This window comes from Pelophylax lessonae (genome assembly GCF_965119305.1).
Source record: "Pelophylax lessonae genome assembly, chromosome: 4".
In the NCBI taxonomy this organism is placed as follows: Eukaryota; Metazoa; Chordata; class Amphibia; order Anura; family Ranidae; genus Pelophylax; species Pelophylax lessonae.
In genome coordinates, this window is record NC_138771.1 from 608,459,138 (window position 1) to 608,481,972 (window position 22,835).

The 22,835-nt window shown below is 44.1% G+C and overlaps 1 protein-coding gene across 1 annotated transcript in view; it reads right to left on the minus strand.

Annotated features, from left to right (window-relative positions):
• Positions 1-22,835, minus strand: part of IL27RA (interleukin 27 receptor subunit alpha) — a 97,772-nt gene that overhangs the window by 24,256 nt on the left and 50,681 nt on the right. The window contains exons 7-10 of the mRNA XM_082255514.1: positions 21,955-22,147; positions 21,679-21,867; positions 17,439-17,540; positions 3,951-4,103 (exon numbers count right to left, since the gene is read on the minus strand). Of these exons, the coding sequence (XP_082111640.1) occupies positions 3,951-4,103; positions 17,439-17,540; positions 21,679-21,867; positions 21,955-22,147 (637 nt within the window). The remainder of the gene's footprint in view (positions 1-3,950; positions 4,104-17,438; positions 17,541-21,678; positions 21,868-21,954; positions 22,148-22,835) is intronic.

Sequence of the window (22,835 nt, forward strand, 5' to 3'; positions counted from 1 at the left end):
CGTGAGAGAAGACAATGCTGAGCACCTTCGTCCTGCTGATGCTACCTCTAGTTAGACAGTGTTGGAAGAGAGAGTATTTGTAAGGGCCTGGACCTGAACCCAGGACCTCTGCTGTGTCTGACAGTAACTCCTCTCCCTGAGTCACCTGAGATTCTTAGCAGCTCCCTGCTTGATTGCTTAGACAATCTTGCCTTAAGTGCACCTTGAACTCTTTGCTCCTTTTCCATGAAGTTGCTGATTTAATCCATGTCTCTGCACTTCCTGTTTGCCAGATTATTGTGTTCTCTTCAGCCAGTATCTCACTCCTGTGGCCGTCCATATCTTGGTTACCACTTGTTACCGACCTTTGGCTTTTTCCTTGACTACGCTTCTGCTTGTTACCAACCTGCAATCAGTTGTTACCAAGCTTTGGCTTGTTCACTGACTATGCTTCTGCTTGATCTCCTGGTGGGGAGATCCTGAGTACTGTGACCTGGTATTAACACGGTGCAAAAGCCATCACAACGATCAGGAGCTCAGGTGGATACCGGTTAGTGCATAGACAATGCACCTCAGGTGAGCCCACACTATCTTCCAGGGTGACCCGCTTGTTCACTTATCCAGCTGGTCGGTGGGAGCATCTCTACTGCTATAGTTACTGTCCTCCAAGCCCGACCCCTGATTGTGACAGGATTATATACTATGATCATGGCTAATTAGGTGATGCTAGTACTGGTAATATTTTTAAGTGACACCATACAATCAAGCTTAAACAGACATTCCAATCTTTTAGAATGTAAAAACAACATCTTTTTATTGAAAATTAAAAAGGGCTAGAAAAATGGGATTTTTGACTTACCGTAAAATTCATTTCTCAGATGTTCATTGATGGACACAGTTCCTGATTCTTCCTAACCATTGGGTTATACTGCCCCCTACAGGAGTTGGACACTAGGCAGAAAAAAAGCTTGACTACGCCTATGGTCACACCCAGGGGGTATACACTCATTCTCAGCTATAGGCACTCAGTTTTGTTACAAGCAGTGTCAGAAGAAAGCCAACTTCACAGAGGGGTGGGTGCTGTGTCCGTCAATGAACATCAGAAAAATGGATTTTACGGTAAGTCAAAAATCCCATTTTCTCTTTCGTTCATTGAGAGACACAGCTCCTGATTCTACCTTAACCATTGGGACCTCCCAAAGCAGTGTTAAACATGAGGAGTGGGAAAATCATCAGAAACAAATTCCCAAGGCTAACCATAGCCAATCAGGTAACTTAGAGCTCACCTGAAAAACAACACAACCTCAAGAAGGACCAGGTCATCTAAACAGCAGTATGCAAAACATTGCGGCCAAAAAAAGCATCCGCAGATGCCAACACATCCACTTTATAAAAACCTTGTAAAAGTGTGCACCAACGACCAGGTGGCCGCCTTGCAAACCTCCATCACTGACGCATGATGACGGAAGGCCCAGGAGGCACTAGGCGCCCTAATAGTGTGTGCCTTGACAGGGAAAGGAGGAACCTGAGCCTTGATGGAATAGGGCTGAACCACCGTCTATCTGATCCATCTGGAAATGGTTGCAGAGGAAGCGGACAACCCTTTGTGGGGTCTGTCCGTGAGCACAATAGCGATTCTGACTTCCTAAAAGACACCGTAGCAGGCCGCAGTTCACGGCCTAAATATTCGTGCATGGATCTCAGTCTGGCAGATGCCCAAAGGAAGAGTGGGGGCTTCAGCCAAACTCACTTGACTCGCATGGCCTAATAAGCCACAAGCCGTGAACTAAATTTTTTTGTTCCCAGCCGCCTGGATGCGAGCCCCAACGAAGCCAAACACCCAGGGGCAGTGGAGGGGAGGGTAGATGCCCATATAGGAGGCAGTGGCTTCAGCCACCCTCACAGGGGCTGCCCCACATAGTTTCCGACCAGTAGGTTGCAAAGCCGAAAATTTTGGCCGGATCCGGCAGCATGAGGCACGGACCTGCGGATGCTAAACTCTCTGCTCCCCCAACCCAAAAGCCTCCGCAGGGAGCCCAGAGGACATCCCTGCCCTAGTCACCAACCCCCAGGGTGGCAGGGAACCCTGCTGAACCCTCCGTTGTGCACCAGGAAAAACCCGGTCAGCAACATCTCCAACAAGCCCCCCTTTAGAGCATGTGGCAAAAGCCAGCTCGTAAACTCACCCATGGAGTGGGGAAAGACCTTCAGTGACCACCGAAAGTTTAGAGGGGCTGGAGGGAAGGAAGGGAACCAGGGGGTTTCACTGCCCGAGGGAGAGGCCCACGTCCACCCCAAAATCCTCCAGGAGTAGAGGGGGGGGGGGACAGCTACTTACTATATCAGGAACAGAGTGAGCACCGCTCCGGACAGACCACCACTCCATCGGAATGTGGGGGCTGTCGGCAAGAAGGAACGCTGCGACAAAGGCCGAGGCCAGGTCGTATGTATCCTCACGAGACGTTTAACTCGCATGCTAGCCCCTGTCCAGCGAGGCTATGTCGTGACCAACCTAGCCTGGAGCTGAGGTTTGCGCGCTGTCCAGACTGGGGGGACCCTCTTGATCCAGATTATCCAGTCCTTCGCCCAGTCCGGCAATTCATTGTAGATTCTCACAGGAACAAAATAACAAAGATAGGAAAAAATTCCATTTAAAAAGAAAAAAATCCCAGGACCAGAGATCCCATCAAGTAAATAGGTCCTTACTCCTGAATAGGCAGAAATAGCGAGTATAGCTGAGAGTGGGTGTATACCCGTGGGACTGCCCATAGGTGTAGTCAAGCTTTTTTCTGCCTATTGTTATTGTCCTGTAGGGGGCAGTATAACCCAATAGTTAAGAAGAATCAGGAGCTGAAATACGAAAGAGAAATACATTTTTTTAAATCTGTTGTTTGGGTCCTCTGTGTGCTCCCCAGTGTGGCCCTTTACTGTAGCATCCATTTACTAAGTAAAAGCAGTGCACATATATTGTAATTATGTGCACTACTCAACTCAAACTACAACATCCATGAGCCATTGCTGGTGATCTATCTGTACTTACATCCATCACGTCGTTTGTGCTGGTTCCTCCCACAAGGTTATCAATGAGCGGCTTATTGTATTTTTAAATGCCGACGCAGCCAGTGTTAGCACTTAAAGGTAAAAATAAGCCCATTGATAAACTAGTGGGAGGAACCAGAATGAATGATGTTAAGCAGAGGCCATACATTACGAAATTTTCTTTCCTTCAACCACGGGTTGATGGATCAAGTTCAGTACAAGCAGCTTGCCAATAGAGGGATCCAAATTGGGCCAGTTCCTGCTGAATTTCGATCCGTCTATGGCCAGATTAAGGACATATGAGCAGTAAAATCACATTCACTAGTCCATTTCAGAAGTGCACCAATGAGGCTGGCTACCCTCCTAAAGAAGTTGGAGCAGTGGAGTAGGGATGAATGAAAAAAAATATATATCTTTCCAGGTGTGCTGCTTACGTATGCTGTTACAAGGGTCACAGATTAATAAACTGATAATTGGTATGATATACTTGTATGAAATTAGTTTTTTTTTTTATTGGGTTTAATATCATTTTAACATAACAGGATCAATTAGTAATTTTTAGGAGTGCTCATATGAGCTCTATTTAGCCAGTGTTAGAATGGAAGTTATCAGCATCTGTGTACTACTGATCCCATCAGTGATTAGACAATAATGGGTACTGATCTTTTCTCTAAATAGACGGTGTGAAATGGAGAAGTAATGGGCACCTATGTAGTGCCGATCATACTTCTGGTTCTACAATGTCAAAAAGGACCCAAATAGGGCTGATCCTACTTCTAGTTCTATAGTGTCAGTGAGGGCAGTAATGGGAACCCATGTAGTTCTGATCCTATCTCTGGTTACACAGTGTGAAAAAGGAACGGTAATGGGTACCTGTATAGTGCTGATATCAGCTGTGTTTAGACATAGTGATATGGAACAACAATGAGTACCTGTGTGCAGCTGAGAACTTGTTCCGTTGTGTACATAGATGGTGTAATGTTTCAGTTTTCCTCTTAAATTATGCCTTGGTATCTCATCCCATGAAATGAAGACTTCTGATGAAGAATTGTTGTGAATGTAAAATAAGGGACCTGCCAAAGGAACTGACATGAACGAAAAAAAAAAATGATATACGCTTTAATTCTATGAGGGAAATTGACCTTGGACTTGCTCATTACATGCTGTATATTCAAAAAAAAAATTATATATATAGCACTTGTGAAAAATGCTGTTAATTGAGGTTGCTTTCAAAAATAATGAAATATTCCTTTTTGTTATAAATTAACGACTTACAAAGTACAGAAACAAACCTAAGTCAAATATTACAATAAAATATCTGGTGTGCCGGACACTTGCCCTTAAAATGGCATTAGTTCTTAAAGGTACAGTGCATGATTGGGCAGTTATACCAAACAGGTGCAAAAGATCAACATGATAACATGTAAGTTAAAGTTCAAATCAAAGATGGTCACACTATTTTTTTGTTTTTTGTGTTTTTTGTTTTTGGGGATTGGAAATGTTTTAACAATTTCTATTGGGGGGGGGGGGGGCAAAAAAAAAAAAAGGGAAAATTAGATATCCTCTCTGGATCTGTGAGATAATGGTGTTGACCGTGGTGTTATTGGGTGACTATATGGGAGGGTATATGGAAGGGTAACTTCCTATCACACGGATAATGATCAAGTCTGTTGTTTTTGTGTATACCTTTTGATACCTTACTGATTGAGATTTGTACTATCTATTCTGGCACTGTTAGTGAACTTGTGTTGAATAATAAAACTTTTCACAAAAAAGTTCAAAGCAAATTCAATTCAAATCAAATAAGTAAATCAAACAAAATCAGGAGAAATGAAACTAGGTGATGAAAAGCTATGCTCTGATAAAAAGGTAGGGGTCACTGAAGACAGTTCAATGGAAGAAATCTCATAAAATAGCAAGACTGAGTACCCCAATATGATACAGGGTGGTTCTACTGCATCGACAAGAACTCAAACATACAATTTCAAGGAATACAGGTGTTTTCAGATGTGGTACCCATACCCAAGCTCTTCTGCAGAAGCACAATGGAACAGGCAACATTGAATACCAAAACTGTAGCGGTCAGCCAAGGAAACGGCAGCAGGTGGAAGACACATCATGTCGACCTCCATTTCAAAAGGTGACACCCTCAAATCAGACTTGGCAGAAGCCAGTGGGACCCTGGTACACCGATCTACAGTCCAGAGAAGTCTAGCCAGAAGAGGTCTTCATGGAAGAATTGTTACTAAAATGTTATACCAGGGGTACTCAAATGTAAACTTGAAAGGTCCACTTACAAATTTTCCATTCAGTCCGAGGTCCGGAAAAGTGACCGTCAAATTCCAAATACAGAACGCCAACAACAAAAAAAGGCATTCCCCAAAACTTGCCCCCATCCAATGCAGAGCGACCATTGTGCGTGCCCCCATTAATGAAAAGCAACCAGTGTGCATGCCCCCATTAATGCAGAGTGACCATGTGCGTGCCCCCATTAATGCAGAGTGACCATGTGCGTGCCCCCATTAATGCAGAGCGACCATGTGTGTGCCCCCATTAATGCAGAGTGACCATGTGTGTGCCCCCATTAATGCAGAACGACCATGTGTGTGCCCCCATTAATGCAGAGCGTGTCCCCATTAATGCAGAGCGACCATGTGCGTGCCCCCATTAATGCAGAGCGACCATGTGTGTGCCCCCATTAATGCAGAGGGTGTCCCCATTAATGCAGAGCGACCATGTGTGTGCCCCCATTAATGCAGAGCGACCATGTGTGTGCCCCTATTAATGCAGAGCGTGTCCCCATTAATGCAGAGCGACCATGTGCGTGCCCCCATTAATGCAGAGTGACCATGTGCGTGCCCCCATTAATGCAGAGTGACCATGTGCGTGCCCCCATTAATGCAGAGCAACCGTGTGTGTGCCCCCATTAATGCAGAGTGACCAGTGTGTGTGCCCCAAATAATGCAGAGTGACCAGTGTGTGTGCCCTCAATAATGCAGAGTGACCAGTGTGTGTACCCCCAATAATGCAGAGTGACCAGTGTGTGTGCCCTCAATAATGCAGAGTGACCAGTGTGTGTGCCCCCAATAATGCAGTGACCAGTGTGCGTGCCCCCAATAATGCAGAGTGACCAGTGTTTGTGCCCCCAATAATGCAGAGTGACCAGTGTGCGTGCCCCCAATAATGCAGAGTGACCAGTGTTTGTGCCCCCAATAATGCAGAGTGACCAGTGTTTGTGCCCCCAATAATGCAGAGTGACCAGTGTTTGTGCCCCCAATAATGCAGAGTGACCAGTGTGCGTGCCCCCAATAATGCAGAGTGACCAGTGTTTGTGCCCCCAATAATGCAGAGTGACCAGTGTTTGTGCCCCCAATAATGCAGAGTGACCAGTGTTTGTGCCCCCAATAATGCAGAGTGACCAGTGTGCGTGCCCCCAATAATGCAGAGTGACCAGTGTGCGTGCCCCCAATAATGCAGTGACCAGTGTTTGTGCCCCCAATAATGCAGTGACCAGTGTGCGTGCCCCCAATAATGCAGAGTGACCAGTGTGCGTGCCCCCAATAATGCAGAGTGAAAAGTGTTTGTGCCCCCAATAATGCAGTGACCAGTGTGCGTGCCCCCATTAATCTGGACCGCCGAGGTCTGCTTCCTTCTGTCATCAGCGGGGGGGGGGTTAGAATTGAGAGGATCGGAGTGGCTGTGTTTAGCGCTGCATGATTACAAAAAGCCGAGTACAAGTTCTTCTTACCCGACGGAGAGGATGTCCTACAAAGTCCCGCCTCCTGGACACTGGCTCCTATGATAGACGTCACCAGTGTTCTGTCTATCATAGGTAACAGCCGGCCCAGGAGGCGGGACTTTGTAGGACATCCTCTCCGCCGCAGAAGAACTTGTACTCGGCTTTTTGTAATCATGCAGCGCTAAACACAGCCAGTCCGATCCTCCCGATCCTCTCCATTCTGTCCCCCGCTGAGACAGAAGGAAGCAGACCGCTTCGGCGGTCCAGATTTTAATCCGTGTGGGTCCGGAGGCGGCCCGGAGTCCGCCTATTGAGGACCCCGGTGTTATACCCTTGACTTAGAAACAAGATCAAAAGACTCATCTATCCACAAAAAGAACACAAGACCTTGTGTGCAAAAAAATATCAGTAGGCGCTCTGGACTGATAGATCCTAATTTAAAAAATATTTGGCTGTTACAGAAGTCGCTTTGTTTGCAAAAGGCCTGGGAAGTGGTACAAGGAAGAGTGGCTGCAGACAATAGTAAAGCATGGTGAAAATTCTGCACAAGTAGTTGAAGATCTGGTCAGAATGAATGGTATCCTCAATGCTTAACCACTTTACCACCGGAGGATTTTGCTGTCTTATGTCTGGGCCACTTTTTGCGATTCGGCACTGTGCGACTTTAAATGATAATTGCGCGGTCATGCAATGCCGTACCCAAACGAAATTTACGTCCTTTTTTTACCACAAACAGAGCTTTCTTTTGGTGGTATTTGATCATCTCTGCGATTTTTATTTTTTGCGATATTAATAAAAAAATGCAACAATTTTGAAAAAATAACAATATTTTTCTAATTTGACAGTCAAAAAATATCCAATATATTCAATTTTTGTCATATATTTAGGCCAAAATGTATTTAGCTACATGTCTTTGACAAAAAAATTCTCAATGAGCGTATTTTTAACCGCTTTAAGACCGGAAGTTTTTACCCCATTCCTGACCAGGCCATATTTTGCGATTCGGCACTGCAATACTTTAACGGACAATTGCACGGTCGTGCGATGCTATACCCAAATTAAATTGACGTCCTTTTTTTCCCCACAAACAGAGCTTTCTTTTCGTGGTATTTGATCACCTGTGCAATTTTTACTTTTTGCGCTATAAACAAAAAAATAATTTTTTTTTGAACAATTGTGAAAAAATAACAATATTTTTCACATTTTTTTAAATGAAACCCCCCCCCCCCCCCCAAAAAAAAATGTAAAAATCAAAATTTTTTAACATTTTAGGCCAATTTGTTTTCTGCTACATATTTTTGGTAAAAAAAAATCGTATTTTGATTGGTTTGCGCAAAAGTTATCGCGTTTACTAACTACGGGAAAGATTTGTCATTTTTATTGTTTTTTTTTTTTTTTTTACTAGTAATGGCGGCGATCTGCGATTTTTTTTGCGGGACTGCGACATTGCGGCGGACAGATCGGACCCCTAACTGACATTTTTGACACTTTTGGGGGTACCAGTGACATTATTACAGTAATCAGTGCTGTAAATATGCACTGTTACTGTAATAATGACACTGGCAGAGAAGGGGTTAACTTTATTGGTGATCAAGGGGTTAAATGCATGCCTCATGCTTACTGACGTGTGTGGGGGGGAGGGGATTGTGTGACACAGACACAGATCGCAGGTTCAGCTATGCTTAATCCTGTAATCTGTGACTGTCACATAGGAGATCCGCCCGCTTTGTTTACACAAGGGGGCGGATTTTCTCACTCAATTTCCGACAATCGGGGAAGAGCGGCGGTGATCACCGCCTCTCCTCCCCTGGCCCGACTCCCGCTGTGTCTGAATACAGCGGGAGCGGGGGCTGGATCCAGCGACGTAGGTCTACGTCGCTGGATGATAACAAGCCACTTTGCCGCAGTACCAGCTCAGTGAGCGGTCGGCAAGTGGTTAATAAAGTACAGTCAGAACCATAGACATCATATGATGCCATCGGGGAGGCATCTGATCAGTCCCAAATTGATTCTGCAGCAGGACAATGACCCAAAACATGCAGCTAAAGTCATAAAGAACTATCATCAGGGAAAAGAAGAACAAGTGGTCCTAGAAGAGATGGTATGGCATCCACAGAACTTGACCTCAACAATCTTAGCATCATTGAGTCTGCCTGGAATTACATGAAAAGACAAAAGCAACTGAGACAGCTTACAATCATAGAAGAGCAGTGGTTAGGTCACCTATATGTATGGAACAACCTACCAACAAGAGCTCCTTAAAATACTATGTGTAAGCAAACCATGGAGAATTGATGCTGTTTTAAAGGCATACAGTGGACACAAAAAAAAAAAAAAAAAATGATTTAACCATCTAAGCCCCGGAGGATTTGGCTGCTCAAAGACCAGGGCCTATTTTGCGATTTGGCACTGCATGGCTTTAACGGACAATTGCGCGGTCGTGCGACGCTGTACCCAAACAAAATCGACATCCTTTTTTTCCCACAAACAGGGCTTTCTTTTGGCGGTATTTGATCACCTACGCGATTTTTATTTTTTGCGCTATAAACAAAAAAAGAGCGTCAATTTTGAAAAAATAACAATATTTTTCACATTTTTTTTATATGAAATTCCCCCCAAAAAATGTAAAAATCTAAATTTTTTAACATTTTAGGCTAATTTGTTTTCTGCTACATATTTTTGGTAAAAAAAAAATCGCAATAAGCGTATTTTGATTGGTTTGCGCAAAAGTTATTGCGTTTACTAACTAAGGGAAAGATTTCTGTCATTTTTATTGTTTTTTTTTTTAACTAGTAATGGCGGCGATCTGTGATTTTTTTTTGCGGGACTGCGACATTGCGGCGGACAGATCGGACCCCTGACTAACATTTTTGACACTTTTGGGGGTACCAGTGACATTACTACAGTAATCAGTGCTATACATATGCACTGTTACTGAAAAATTGAAACTGGCAGGGAAGGGGTTAACTTTATTAGTGATCAAGGGGTTAAGTGTGTCCCTAGGGGCGTGCTTCTAACTGTCAAGGGGCGTGGCTTTTGATGTAACCACAGAGAAATACGATCCTACATAGCAGGATCGTATGATCTCTGCAGTTACATCAGGGAGAATGACAGGCGGCTTTGTTTACATCAGCCGCCTGCCTTTCTCCCTCTCCAGCGGGAGATCGCGAGTGGCCGTTGGACATCGGAGCTGCCGGTCACTCACGCGGGGATGACAGTGAACGAGCGGGAGCGCGCCTCCGGCGGAGCGCGCTCGCCCCCTATTGGTTCGTGGGCGAGTGACGTACCGGTACGTCACTTTGTCCAGGGGGGGCTGACCGCCGCAGTATATGTACTTGCGGCGGTCGGCAAGTGGTTAATTTATGTTTTTCAGAATTTTCAGAATGCAAAGTGTTTGTGTCCCCCGGTCTGCTTTTGCAGTCCTGAATAGATGTGGGTGGATATAGGTGAACACAGGTCCATTTACATCTGGTTGCCCATAGGGGTTACATGGGTCTATTTTTCTTTCATCACACCAAGGTGGAAAAAGGGAACAAAATTGGAACGGACATGGATGTTAATTCTCATTCTGATCCAACTATCTATGGATCCCCATGTGAAAGGCTTCTAAAAGTATGTGCAATCTGTAAAACACATGAATGCTATTATAGCCTTTCAAAAGGCAGGAAATTGGGGACCTGAAAATACTAATTCAGGTAATGAGGCCTGGTTCACACCTAAGCGTTTTTTTTGTGCTTTTCGCAGAGATTTAACATGGTTTCCTATGGGACACGTTCACATCTACTCTTTTTTTCAGCCGCTGCGTTTTTGGAAAGGGTCGAGGACTTTTTTAAACGCAGGCTGGTGCATTTTTGGTGCAATAGAGTTCAATGGAGTAGCTGCAGAAAAACACGTAGTGTGTTTTTTGCTGCAATTTTTGCGTTTTTTAACCACTTCCCGCCCGCCCTATTACAAAATGACGGCGGGAATGTGGTTGTGTTATCCTGACCGGACGTCATATGACGGCGGCAGGATAACACAGCTCTGGGCGCCCCCCGGGGGCGCGCAGAGCGGCGATCGGTGATGCGAGGTGTCAGTCTGACACCCTGCACCTCCGATCTCGGTAAAGAGCCTCTGACGGAGGCTCTTTACCATGTGATCAGCCGTGTCCAATCACGGCTGGTCACATAGTAAAACAGGAACAGCCGTTGATCGGCTTTCCTTAGTTCGTGCCTGACAGGCACGAGTAAAGGAGCGCCGATCGGCGGCTCCCCTGACAGGGGGGGGGTCGGCACTGGTAATCAGATCATTGATTACCAGTGCAGACCCTCGGGGGGGGGGGGGATGCCACTAGAACCACCAGGGATGCCCACTATGACCCCAGGGATGCCCACTATGACCCCAGGGATGCCCACTATGGCCACCAGGGATGGCAATCAGGGCTCAGGGAGCCCCCCATTGCCCTCCCCATCAGTGATGCCCACCAGTGTCCTCCCTATCAGTGCTGCCCACAAGTGCCCATCATTGCCATCCTTTAGTGTCGCCCACCAGTGCCCATTATTGCCCACCAGTGCCGCCTATTAGTGCCCATCAGTGCCGCCCGTCAGTGGCGATCAGTGCCGCCCATCAGTGCCCATCAGTGCCCACCAGTGCTGCCTATCAGTGCCCATTAGTGCCCGTCAGTGCCACCTATCAGTGCCCATCAGTGCCGCCTATCAGTGCCCATCAATGCCGCCTATCAGTGCCCAGCAGTGCCGCCTATCAGTGCCCACCAATGCTGCATATCAGTGCTACCTATCAGTGCCACATATCAGTGCCTATCAGTGCCGCCTATCAGTGCCGTCTATCAGTGCCGCCTATCAGTGCCACCCCATCAGTGCCACCCCATCAGTGCCACCCCATCATTGCCTCCTCATCAGTGCCTGTCAGTGCAGTCTCATCAGTGCTCATCGGTGCAGGAAAAAACGTATTTATTTACAAAATTGTATAACATAAACAAAAAAACTTTTTTTTTTTTTCAAACTTTTCTGTCTTTTTTTATTTGTTTAGCAAAAAGTAAAAATCGCACCAGTGATCAAATACCACCAAAAGAAAGCTCTATTTGTGGGGGGAAAATGATATAAATTTGGTGTAAGTACAGTGTTGCATGACCGCGCAATTGTCATTCAAAATGCAACAGCGCTAAAAGGGGAAAATTGGCCTGGGCGGGAAGGGAGGGAAGTGCCCTGTATTAAAGTGGTTAATCTACCAAACTACAAATTGAAAAAAAAAAAAAAAAAAAAAACTCATAAGAAATGCAAAACGCTTAAAAAAAAAAAAAAACTGCAGGAAATACGTGTGTGCAAGAACGCAAAATGCACTGCAAAAAGTACTGCAGAAACGGATCGAAAGCAAACTGCACAGTGGCTTGCGATAAAAGCACAGGTATGAACTCACCATTGTGAAGATATTTATACTGGTGCAATGAGCTGTGGTGTCACTATCTTGTAGTGTGTGTGTAAATGTAGGGCAAGGTGGATCACGAAACTGCCTGAACAGAGTCACTTTTTGGGGGGGTACAAACATTCAGATCTACCCACTGCAACAGTGTAATTAGCTGTTCTGATTTAAATTCTGTCCTAAATAGCAACTCCAGTCAGCAAGTGAACATATTCAGTGACCAGAACCAATATAACCGGTGCTCTTACCTATTTACATTGATTTAAAAACATATACCATAGCATGTCCTTTATGATCCTTCCAGTTGTAATGAGAATATAATATTAACTAAATGGACAATACCATTTATCATTGGAGAATGGAGATGGAGTTTAAAGTAGAACTGAAGACAAAACCTTTTTTAAATTTTAGGCAGAGTAAGGGAGGGTTATAACCCCTGTCAGTTTTTTTTTCTGTGTGCCCCATTGAAGAGATTTCCACTCACTTCCTGTCACATAGCTTAAACAGGAAGTAAAAGGAAATCCCTCCAAAGTGAGGGAATCCCGGAGTGTCACCAGAACTAGTGTCCCCATTTGGAAGATTTCCCCTCTATTGCCAAAATTCGAGATTTTCTCTCACTTTCGATAATAATAGTAAACGAATAAAGCGGGAGAATCTCCCTAATGGGGAAAAAGACAACAATAAAAACTGACAGGGGTTCTAATCCCTCTCCACTATATCCAAAACTAAAAAAAAAAAAAGCTTTGTCCTTAGTTATACTTTAACAATTGTTAAGGGACTTCAACAGCACCACCTGCTGTCAGAAATACAGAATGCACTACACAAATCAGAGTAATAATTGCTTATCATTTTGCTGCCCTTTGTGCCACTAAATTGTCACCTATTTTATCAAGTTTGGTATGTCGAGCTGCCATGTGAGAGTGTAAAAGTAGGCAGATTAGTTAAAATTGTTGTATGAAAAGATAGACAGACTCCAAATTGGGGAATGTAAATATCCACTAGGGATAAACAGTATAGGTATCCATGTCCCAAATAGATTAGAGAGCAAAAGGGGAGATGGAGGGGCAAGGGGAACTTTTATAGGGATACCGTCATCCAGACCAATAAATCAAATATTATATAAAAAAGACAAATTTTTATTAAAGACAAAAGTGTACAATAAAATCCACGTTATTGCCCCTGAAGAAGCGGTCACCCGCGAAACATGTTGGGCTAATGTATGGGCACCTACGTCCAATACATCGTTTATAACCTACCAGTTATATCATCTCTGGGTTAGGTCTGTATTGGGTAGAGTGGTTTAGACCACCCCCTTGTGGATAGTACGCTCTCACGAGCTTATTTATGCTACTTATGATTCTCTGCAAATTGTTTTTTTGTATTTATTTATTATCTGTGTTTGTTAACGCGATAATTTTTATTGTACACTTTTGTCTTTAATAAAAATTTGTCTTTTTTATATAATATTTGATTTATTGGTCTGGATGACGGTATCCCTATAAAAGTCCCCCCGCCCCTCCATCTCCCCTTTTGTTCAGATTGGTTAAAATATTGGTACAATGTAGGAAAATGGAAAGAAAATGATTTGCTTAAAATAACAGATTTATCCAGATTCTGAGTGGGCTAAATTATCATTGAAACTTAATTATTTTAAAATTGCCAAATTCTATATAAAAAATACATACCAGTGACAAAATATGATATAAATAAATATTCTAGGTCCACCTGTACTGATTTATGTGACTTGGAGTCATCTTGAATGTCCTGTGGACGCCATTGAAAAAAACTGGCACTGCAACACACTAATACATATATGGTACATTGCCCTGCTTTATCACAATACACAGCAGCGGATACGTGTGAATGAGCCACTAACCACCAGCTTGCTGGCCCTTTAAGAGGTTCCCAATCATGTGATCGGCTGTCACAGCAATCACGTGACTGACATCCCATCTTACCAGTTATTGATTCTAATGAGTGACCACTAGTAACCACAGTGCCGAGGGTCACCAAGTGAGCATATCTTCCCGCTACAGACAGACAGACAGGAAAGATTACATTTCTCCTAAACCAAGGAGAATCAGCACAAGGGACACATCACACTAAATGTAAGGTATGTTCCTTGTGCTGATGTTTATGCTTGTAATTTATGCTAAACTTAGCCTTTAAGTCATTGATCTGCAATAAGCATGCAGCTAATAAAATCAGGAGAGGGTGCACATATTTTTTGAGACTTAGATAGTACTGAGGGCTCATTCACACCCCAATGCATCCGTTAACACATGTGCGTTGCGCTGTGTTTTTTATAATGTATTGTAATGTGTTGGCATGCATTTTACATGTTTAGCAGTTGTTGTTTTTTTTTTTGTTTTCTTGCATTGTGTTGTGTTTATGCGTTTTTGTATGCATTTGTACAAGTTGCCTTGGGCTGAATGCTGTACAGTTTTTTCATGGCTGGGCAAATGCAACACACTAGTGTGAACTGCATTCATAGGAAACTATTATTTTTTTGGTTGCCATGCTTTTGGAATGCACTCAGCGCATTTATTTTATTCTATTTTTTATTTATTACAGGTACTTATATAGCGCTGTCAATTTACGCAGCGCTTACAATCTAAGGTCCCTAACTTACAGTACATTAATACATACATATAGTAGGGCCAATTTAGACAGGAGCCAATTAACCTACCAGCATGTCTTTGGAGTGAAAAAGAAAAGAAAGAAAAGAAAGAGGAAAGCAGAGTACCCGGAGGAAACCCACGCAGGGAAAACATACAAACTCCAGGCAAGAAGGGCCATGGTTGGGATTCGAACTGACGACCCTACTGCTGCTAGGTGGAAGTGCTAACCAGCTCATCTGGTATGAATATATTAGTGATTGACCGATTATCGGTAATGCCGATATATCAAGGGTCGATCTGCACTTTCCCCGATATATTGGGATCGGCCCCTGAGGTTACTGATATTGCCGATATTTCGGGAAAGTGCTGTACCGGGGTGATGCCTGCAGCTGCTGTCTTGTAAAGGCAACTGATACGGCTGAGAAGCCGCTCGGCTGTCAATACAAGGAGCGGGAGGGGACGTTCCCCCCCCCCCCCCACGCGCTGCCTTCCGCGGCTTGCCTGGGTCTCCCATCCCACCTGGAGACCCGGTGTAACGTTAAAAAACCATACCCCGTGGAGAAACCATACCCTCGTCACTTCCGGGCTGAAACAGCTGAGCAGCGCAGCAGTGCGCATGCTCAGAGCCCCGGATACGTGATTGAACATTAAAGAATTAGACAAGTGCGCATGCTCGGTGGGCATGAAATTCTCACGGCACTGTGTCTAATGTAAAACTTGCGGCGCTTACATTAAAACAGCTCATCTGAAACGTAAATCATCTCCGCTCTTCGCCCTGTCACTGCCCTCATCTCCGGTAATAAATATAAAAGCGGCGGCGGGAGTATGAGATGTAAATGTGACGGCGATCGCGGCTCCGTGATCCGCTTTTATATTTATTACCGGAGATGAGGGCATTGACAGGGCGAAGAGCGGAGATGATTTACGTTTCAGATGAGCTGTTTTAATGTAAGCGCCGCAAGTTTAACTACCGTGAGAAATCCATACCCTCCGTAGCGGAACCGGAAGTGACGAGGGTATGGTTTTCTCACGGGTATGGATTTTTCACGGAACACCGGGCATCCTACCTGCACGGGTGCCAAAGAAAAGGCCAGATCAAAGCCGCATTCGGCTCTGATCGGGTCTCCATGTAAAAACCCAGAAGTGATGTCATGGCATAATTTCCGGCTACTGGCGCCAGATTAACCACTTTACCACCAGAGGATTTTGCTGTCTTACGTCCAGGCCACTTTTTGCGATTCGGCACTGTGTGACTTTAACGGACATTGCGCGGTCGTGCGACGCCGTACCCAAACGAAATTTACGTCCTTTTTTCCCACAAACAGAGCTTTCTTTTGGTGGTATTTGATCACCTGTGCGATTTTTACTTTTTGCGCTATAAACAAAAAAAAAAACTTAAATTTTGAAAAAATAACAATATTTTTCACATTTTTTTATATGAAATTCCCCCCAAAAAAATGTAAAAATCTAAATTTTTTTAAATTTTTGGCCAATTTGTTTTCTGCTACCTATGTTTGGTAAAAACAAAATCACAATAAGCGTATTTTGATTGGTTTGCGCAAAAGTTATTGCGTTTACTAACTAAGGGAAAGATTTCTGTCATTTTTGGTGTTTTTTTTTTAACGAGTAATGGCGGCGATCTGCGATTTTTTTTTGCGGGACTGTGACATTGCGGCGGACAGATCGGACCCTTGACTGACATTTTTGACACTTTTGGGAGTACCAGTGACATTTCTACAGTAATCAGTGCTATACATATGCACTGTTACAGTAAAAATGACACTGGCAGGGAAGGGGTTAATTTTATTGGAGAGGGAGGGGTTAATGTATGCCTGGTGCTTACTAACGTGTGTGGGGGGAGGTGACTGAGTGACACAGGGACAGATCCCATGTTCAGCTATGCTGAACCCTGCAATCTGACCCTGCCTGTCACTTAAGAGATCCGCCCGCTCTGTTTACACAAGCGGGCGGATCTCCACACTCGATCCCCGACGATCGGGGAAGAGCGGCGGTGATCACCGGCGCTCCTCCCCTGGCCCGACTCCCGCTGTGACTGAATACAGCGGGAGCGAGCCTCCGGCGGCGCGCGAGCGCCACCCACAAGGGAAGGAGTCCAGGAATGAGCCACTGTGCCGCAGTAGAGGCACAGAGACTGGTCGTAAAGTGGTTAAAAAAAAATGACAGCATTCAAAACAGCCAAACTTGGCATTTCGAATGCTTTTAAGTGCAGAGGAGGGGTTTGGGGCCTTTTAGACCCCCAGATCCCTCCACAAGAGAACCTGTCAAGTGATAAAAAAAAAAAAATGTTTTTAAATGTACGAAAATATCGGCCAATACCGATATGCATTGGCCAAAATATCGGTATCGGCAATGAAAAACCGATATCGGTCGATCACTAGAATATACAGTATATATATCTAATGGCAGATTTCCTTTAAGACTCATTGCTGGGAATCTTGCATAAGCCCAGATGCGACTGGTTCTCTTTAGGCAGTCCTGCAAGTGTGCTTCTACTTTGTTATATACTATATAACCTACAAATGTGTGATGCCAATAGCACAGTTCGGGGAGATCGGTAAGTTCGATAAAGTTTATTCCTGTAATGTACACTGATTAATCTCTCCCTCTAGATGTTTGCTCACCTTCCTCTCTGGCATAGGCTTCGGTAGTAAAGACCTTGGAATAGCAGTCGTTGTACAGGGCATAGATGGAAATGTTGTAGAGGACATAGGGTGTGAAGTTACCTGTAGAGTGAAATAAATGAAGTTATTGATGATATATGAAAGGAAATTATAAAAGCGTACCACAGAAATATATCGAATGCAGGATATGGAGCCTCTGGAAGGACACAGCTTGTCATTACCTGTCTGGTGGACATCCTCATCAGATGGAGATTGCTGGTGTATGGCTTCCTTAGGTTTAAACCAATCTAGAGAATCAGTGATTTACAAATGTTTGATCTACCTGAAAATTTACCTAGAGATCTGTGATCTGATCTACCGAGAATCTCCCAGTTCTGGAATCCAGGCAATCAGGAGACAAGAACTGGATTATCCATGTCTGCATGTATGTGTGCAAAAGAAAACCAACGCATCCCCAGTTCACTGGGTTTCTCTGAGGAAACCAGAGATTGGCTGGTGAAACGCGTCAGCACCGCGTCATTCTGTCCTTCGAACCGGGATCTCCACGTGAGAGACGCGGCGGTCATTTTGTTGGCAGGACACGAGTTCCAGGGACGCTCCGATACATGCCTACCACACACGCCTGATTACCTGCTTTTTAATGTGAGTTGCCACTTTACTGCCTTTTACAATAAAAGTTAGCTTTATAGTATAACGCTATGGGAGTTGTCCCCTTCCTTTTTATGTGACCACACTGGATCTGGAGTAAAGCGGGCACTAACTTGCTAACCTAACTGGTGGAGAGTTCACAGGCAGTTTATGATCTCTGTCGTGGGGGTCATATCCTTATGGTAAGAGGCTAATTCTATTGGTGGTGGCGGTTCTCTTCACACAAGGTGTTCATGAGTTTGAAGTGACCATAGGAGCACCCTGTCCTCTCCTGCTTGGATTCTGCAGTATACAGATTTGGACTGTTTATTGTTTGTTTATATGGACTATGTGGTCCTTCAGTTCATTTTAGCGCCACACCTGCTTTGCTTTTAACTTCACTACTGTACTTAAGTAGCGAAAGGCGGTATCTGTACTTTCCTGGAGTAGAATTTTTTTCTCCTACTTCCACTTTTACTTCACTACATTTTTTCAATGATTTCAATACTTCTACTCCGATACTTTTTTTTTGTGCTGCATAGTTACTCGTTACTATTATAAAAATTACCACTGCCAGAACAGTAGATGGCAGGTTTCATGAAGCTCAAAACATGTGTATTATCAGCGCATACGAAAATAAATGCTACTGTATGTATAAATAAAAGCTGCATTTGAAATAATAAAATTTCCAAAACTACTGGTACTGGTACTTTTACTTTTAGTACTTGAGTAGCAAAATATTTAAAAAAACTACTTGCAATACTTACACAAAATGTTGAATACTTTAGTACTTCTACTCCAGTCACTTTTTGATAGAGCACTTCCACTTTTACTCAAGTCACTTTTTGATCAAGCACTTGTACTTTTACTCAAGTATGCTCTGCCCGGGATGCTCTTCTATGGCCATGCATCATTGCACGGACTCCACCGCTATATGAGGTACGGTGCCATCTACCCTTGCTACACAGTGGCTCCAGTGCTATCTTTATCGTCCCCTAACACGGAGCACCTTACCCTGGAGGATCAGACCTTCTATCTTCTGTCACACTATTTTCCATCCAGGACGGCTTCCACAGGGACCCCTACTGGCCAGTTACAGTACTTTGGCTATCTACAAGCCTACCAATTCTTTACTTTCCTGGAACTACCCCTTCAGCAGTGACGATATCCTCTGATGCATTGTTGTCCTGAGTGCCATCTGTTTTGCTGGGACTGTTTCATGTGAATAAGGTTTTACATTCCTTACCTATGCCATAGGTCCCATCATATGCACCTTAACACTACCCGGTTTGTTGCAGCATATCCCATGATGTTTTTAATGTCTTATTTTTAATTGTCATGTGTGTCATACCCTGAGTCACCTTTATGTGTGTTTTTTGATACTCAATAAAATATATTTTTCACCGATATTCTGGTGTCCATAGTTGACTCTCTAGGACAGGGGTGTCAAACTCAATTTAATCGCGGGCCGCATCAGCATTGATTGCCCTCAAAAGGGCCGGTTGTATCTGTAAGACTAGATGTCAAGAGCATCCCCTACCCTTACATAAGATGTCAAGAGCCTCTCCACCATCAAAAGTTGAGTCCCCCACCCTCCCTTACATCACAGTGCACCTCCCTTACCTTGTGGTGCTGCTGGGAAGAAGCTGGAGGCATTGCTGGAAAGCAGTTAGTATAAGGTCTGGAGGAGGACTGGAGCTCTCCTGCAGCCACAGGAGAGGTGCGAGGGCCACATAAAATGGCCTGGAGGGCCGGATTCGGCCCGCGGGCCTTGTGTTCGACACCTGTGCTCTAGGAGAACCCCTGTGTCTCCAGTCCCTGTAGTCTATATGCTGTTTTTTGTCAACGGACACCAGGCCAGGTGTGACTAGGAGGGTGTCCATACTTTTTCCTCTATTTATTGTAACCCTCCTCTTTACTGGCTATTTCTCTTGTAGTACCTCCAGTGTTTTTGTTTATCACTGGGTTTCAAGTCAAATTGATTATTACTGGTTTGTATGTTCTCTTGTCCTTTTCTGCTGTGTCTAGACCTGGGTATTTTAGGGCTGAAATGGTGTCAGTGCAAAACAGCTACTTTTAAAGTGTTTGTGAACCTCAGACATTAAATATGAACAAAGTATATCCATCTATAGTGTGTACTTGTCTCCGAGCACTAAGGGTAGTACTAGTTTCTCTCTGTTGCCTCGTTCCTCTGCTATCCGCTTGAGTCACTTCTGACAAGTTTTCCTGACACCAAGAGATAAAAAGGTGACAGGGACGGAGCACATCAATTAAACTAAAGATAAAAACACTGTAGCCTAAACCCACTGAGTCTGAAGTGGAAAGGAAAGGAAAGGGGAAAGAAAAGGAAAAGGAAAGGGGAAAGAAAGGGAAAAGGAAAGGAAAGGAAAGGAAAGGAAGGGGAAAGGAAAGGAAAGGAAGGGGAAAGGAAAGGAAGGGGAAAGGAAAGGAAAGGAAAGGAAAGGAAGGGGAAAGGAAAGGAAAGGAAGGGGAAAGGAAAGGAAAGGAAAGGAAAGGAAAGGAAAGGAAAGGAAAGGAAAGGAAAGGAAGGGGAAAGGAAAGGAAAGGAAAGGAAAGGAAAGGAAAGGAAAGGAAAGGAAAGGAAAGGAAAGGAAAGGAAGGGGAAAGGAAAGGAAAGGAAGGGGAAAGGAAAGGAAGGGGAAAGGAAAGGAAAGGAAAGGAAGGGGAAAGGAAAGGAAAGGAAAGGGAAAGGAAAGGGAAAGGAAAGGAAAGGAAAGGAAAGGAAAGGAAAGGAAAGGAAAGGGAAAGGAAAGGAAAGGAAAGGAAAGGAAAGGAAAGGAAAGGAAAGGAAAGGGAAAGGAAATGAAGGGGAAAGGAAATGAAGGGGAAAGGAAAGGGAAAGGTAAGGAAGGGGAAAGGAAAGGAAGGGGAAAGGAAAGGAAGGGGAAAGGGAAAGGAAAGGGAAAGGAAAGGGAAAGGAAAGGAAAGGAAAGGAAAGGAAAGGAAAGGAAAGGAAAGGAAAGGAAAGGAAAGGAAAGGGAAAGGGAAAGGAAAGGAAGGGGAAAGGAAATGAAGGGGAAAGGAAATGAAGGGGAAAGGAAAGGAAAGGAAAGGAAAGGAAAGGAAGGGGAAAGGAAAGGAAGGGGAAAGGAAAGGAAAGGGAAAGGAAAGGAAAGGAAAGGAAAAGAAAGGAAGGGGAAAGGAAAGGAAAGGAAAGGAAGGGGAAAGGAAAGGAAAGGAAGGGGAAAGGAAAGGAAAGGAAAGGAAAGGAAAGGAAGGGGAAAGGAAAGGAAAGGAAAGGAAGGGGAAAGGAAAGGAAGGGGAAAGGAAAGAAAGGGGAAAGGAAAGGAAAGAAAAGGAAGGGAAAAGGAAAGGAAGGAAAGGGAAAGGAAGGAAAGGGAAAGGGAAAGGAAAGGAGGAATGATAGGTAAGGTGAGAAAGAAAGAAAAAAAGGAAAAGATAAGTAAAAAAATAAATAAATAAATAAAAGAAAAAGGAGGAAGATTAAAATCTCTTCAGTCTGACTGAAAAACTACATTATTTGAACATGGCAGCTAAAAAATTTGGACATTAAAATTTAGGGCAAAGGCCAGTGTTTGTGCTGTGACCAGATCTTTGATCGAAGAGCATCAAGTTTTGTCTTGCTGTTTACCTGGAAGCACTAATGTCTGATTGTCTTTCTGACTATTGGTCCAGTCTATCTCCGAGCTGTTGTCTTTTCTCCACTCCACCATGTAATTTACAGAAAATCCATAATTCATCGACTTTTTCCACCAGACTGCTATACTTCCTGAGGGGTCGCCCCAGGCTTTACCATCAAAATTTCCCATGTCTGCAGCCACTGTAAGGATACATCAAAGTAATACCAGTTAGACTGGATAGAATTCAAATGTTAAATATTATTTTTTATGGGACACTAACAGGTTACCTGAGCACGGGGGGAAAACACAGCTGGGGGGTCCATGTCCCTTGGAGTTCCTGGCACTGACACACACATGAGTTGACTGAGCAGGCAATGATATGTTACAACATGGCTCCTCAATGGTTATATGTGTATTGTTGTCGTTGTAGGTCACATTGTAACTGAGGATTTTACCCCTGGCAGAGTGACGGCTCAAAGGCTGCAAACACACACAGAATAAACCGCTATCAATAAAAATGATATTTCAGTTCACTTATAAACTGGAACACAAGGCAGCAAACAATATCCATCAGTGGAATGCTAAAGCTGAAAATACTGCATCCATAGCAAAGTCAGTAAATCCACTCGTCTTACAGCGTCTATTGCATCTAGATTTAGCAAGCCTCTCATAGGTCTTCTTGATGACGCTGTAGTTTAGCTAAGCGATCCCTGCAATCTCCCCCTCAAACACCCCTGATAAGTGTATACAGCTCAGGAAGAGGGTAGTATGTAACCAGAGAACACACTAGGATTTCATGTCATTCCAAAAAAGAGGATACTAACTTCTACAAGGATTCTGCTATAGTGTCAGCCAGATAAACAAGAGGAATCCTAATATAAATCATAGTCGACTGATCTATAGAATTGGTTAAATCAGGGGTGCTCACCTGGCCCACTGAGCCTTGTGATGTGGCAAGTCAGCAAGCTTAGACTGGGGGTTGCTGACCCATCATCCCAGAGCATAAGTGGGTGGAGCCGGCGCCGGAGGAAGCAAGTGGCTACGAAGGGAGCAGGAGTCACATACTATAAGCTTAGAAGATAATTCATAGTCCTGATAGGTTTTGATCTTAAGAATAAGTTAAATCAGGGGTGCTCACCCGGTGGCCCACGGAGCCCTCTGATGTGGA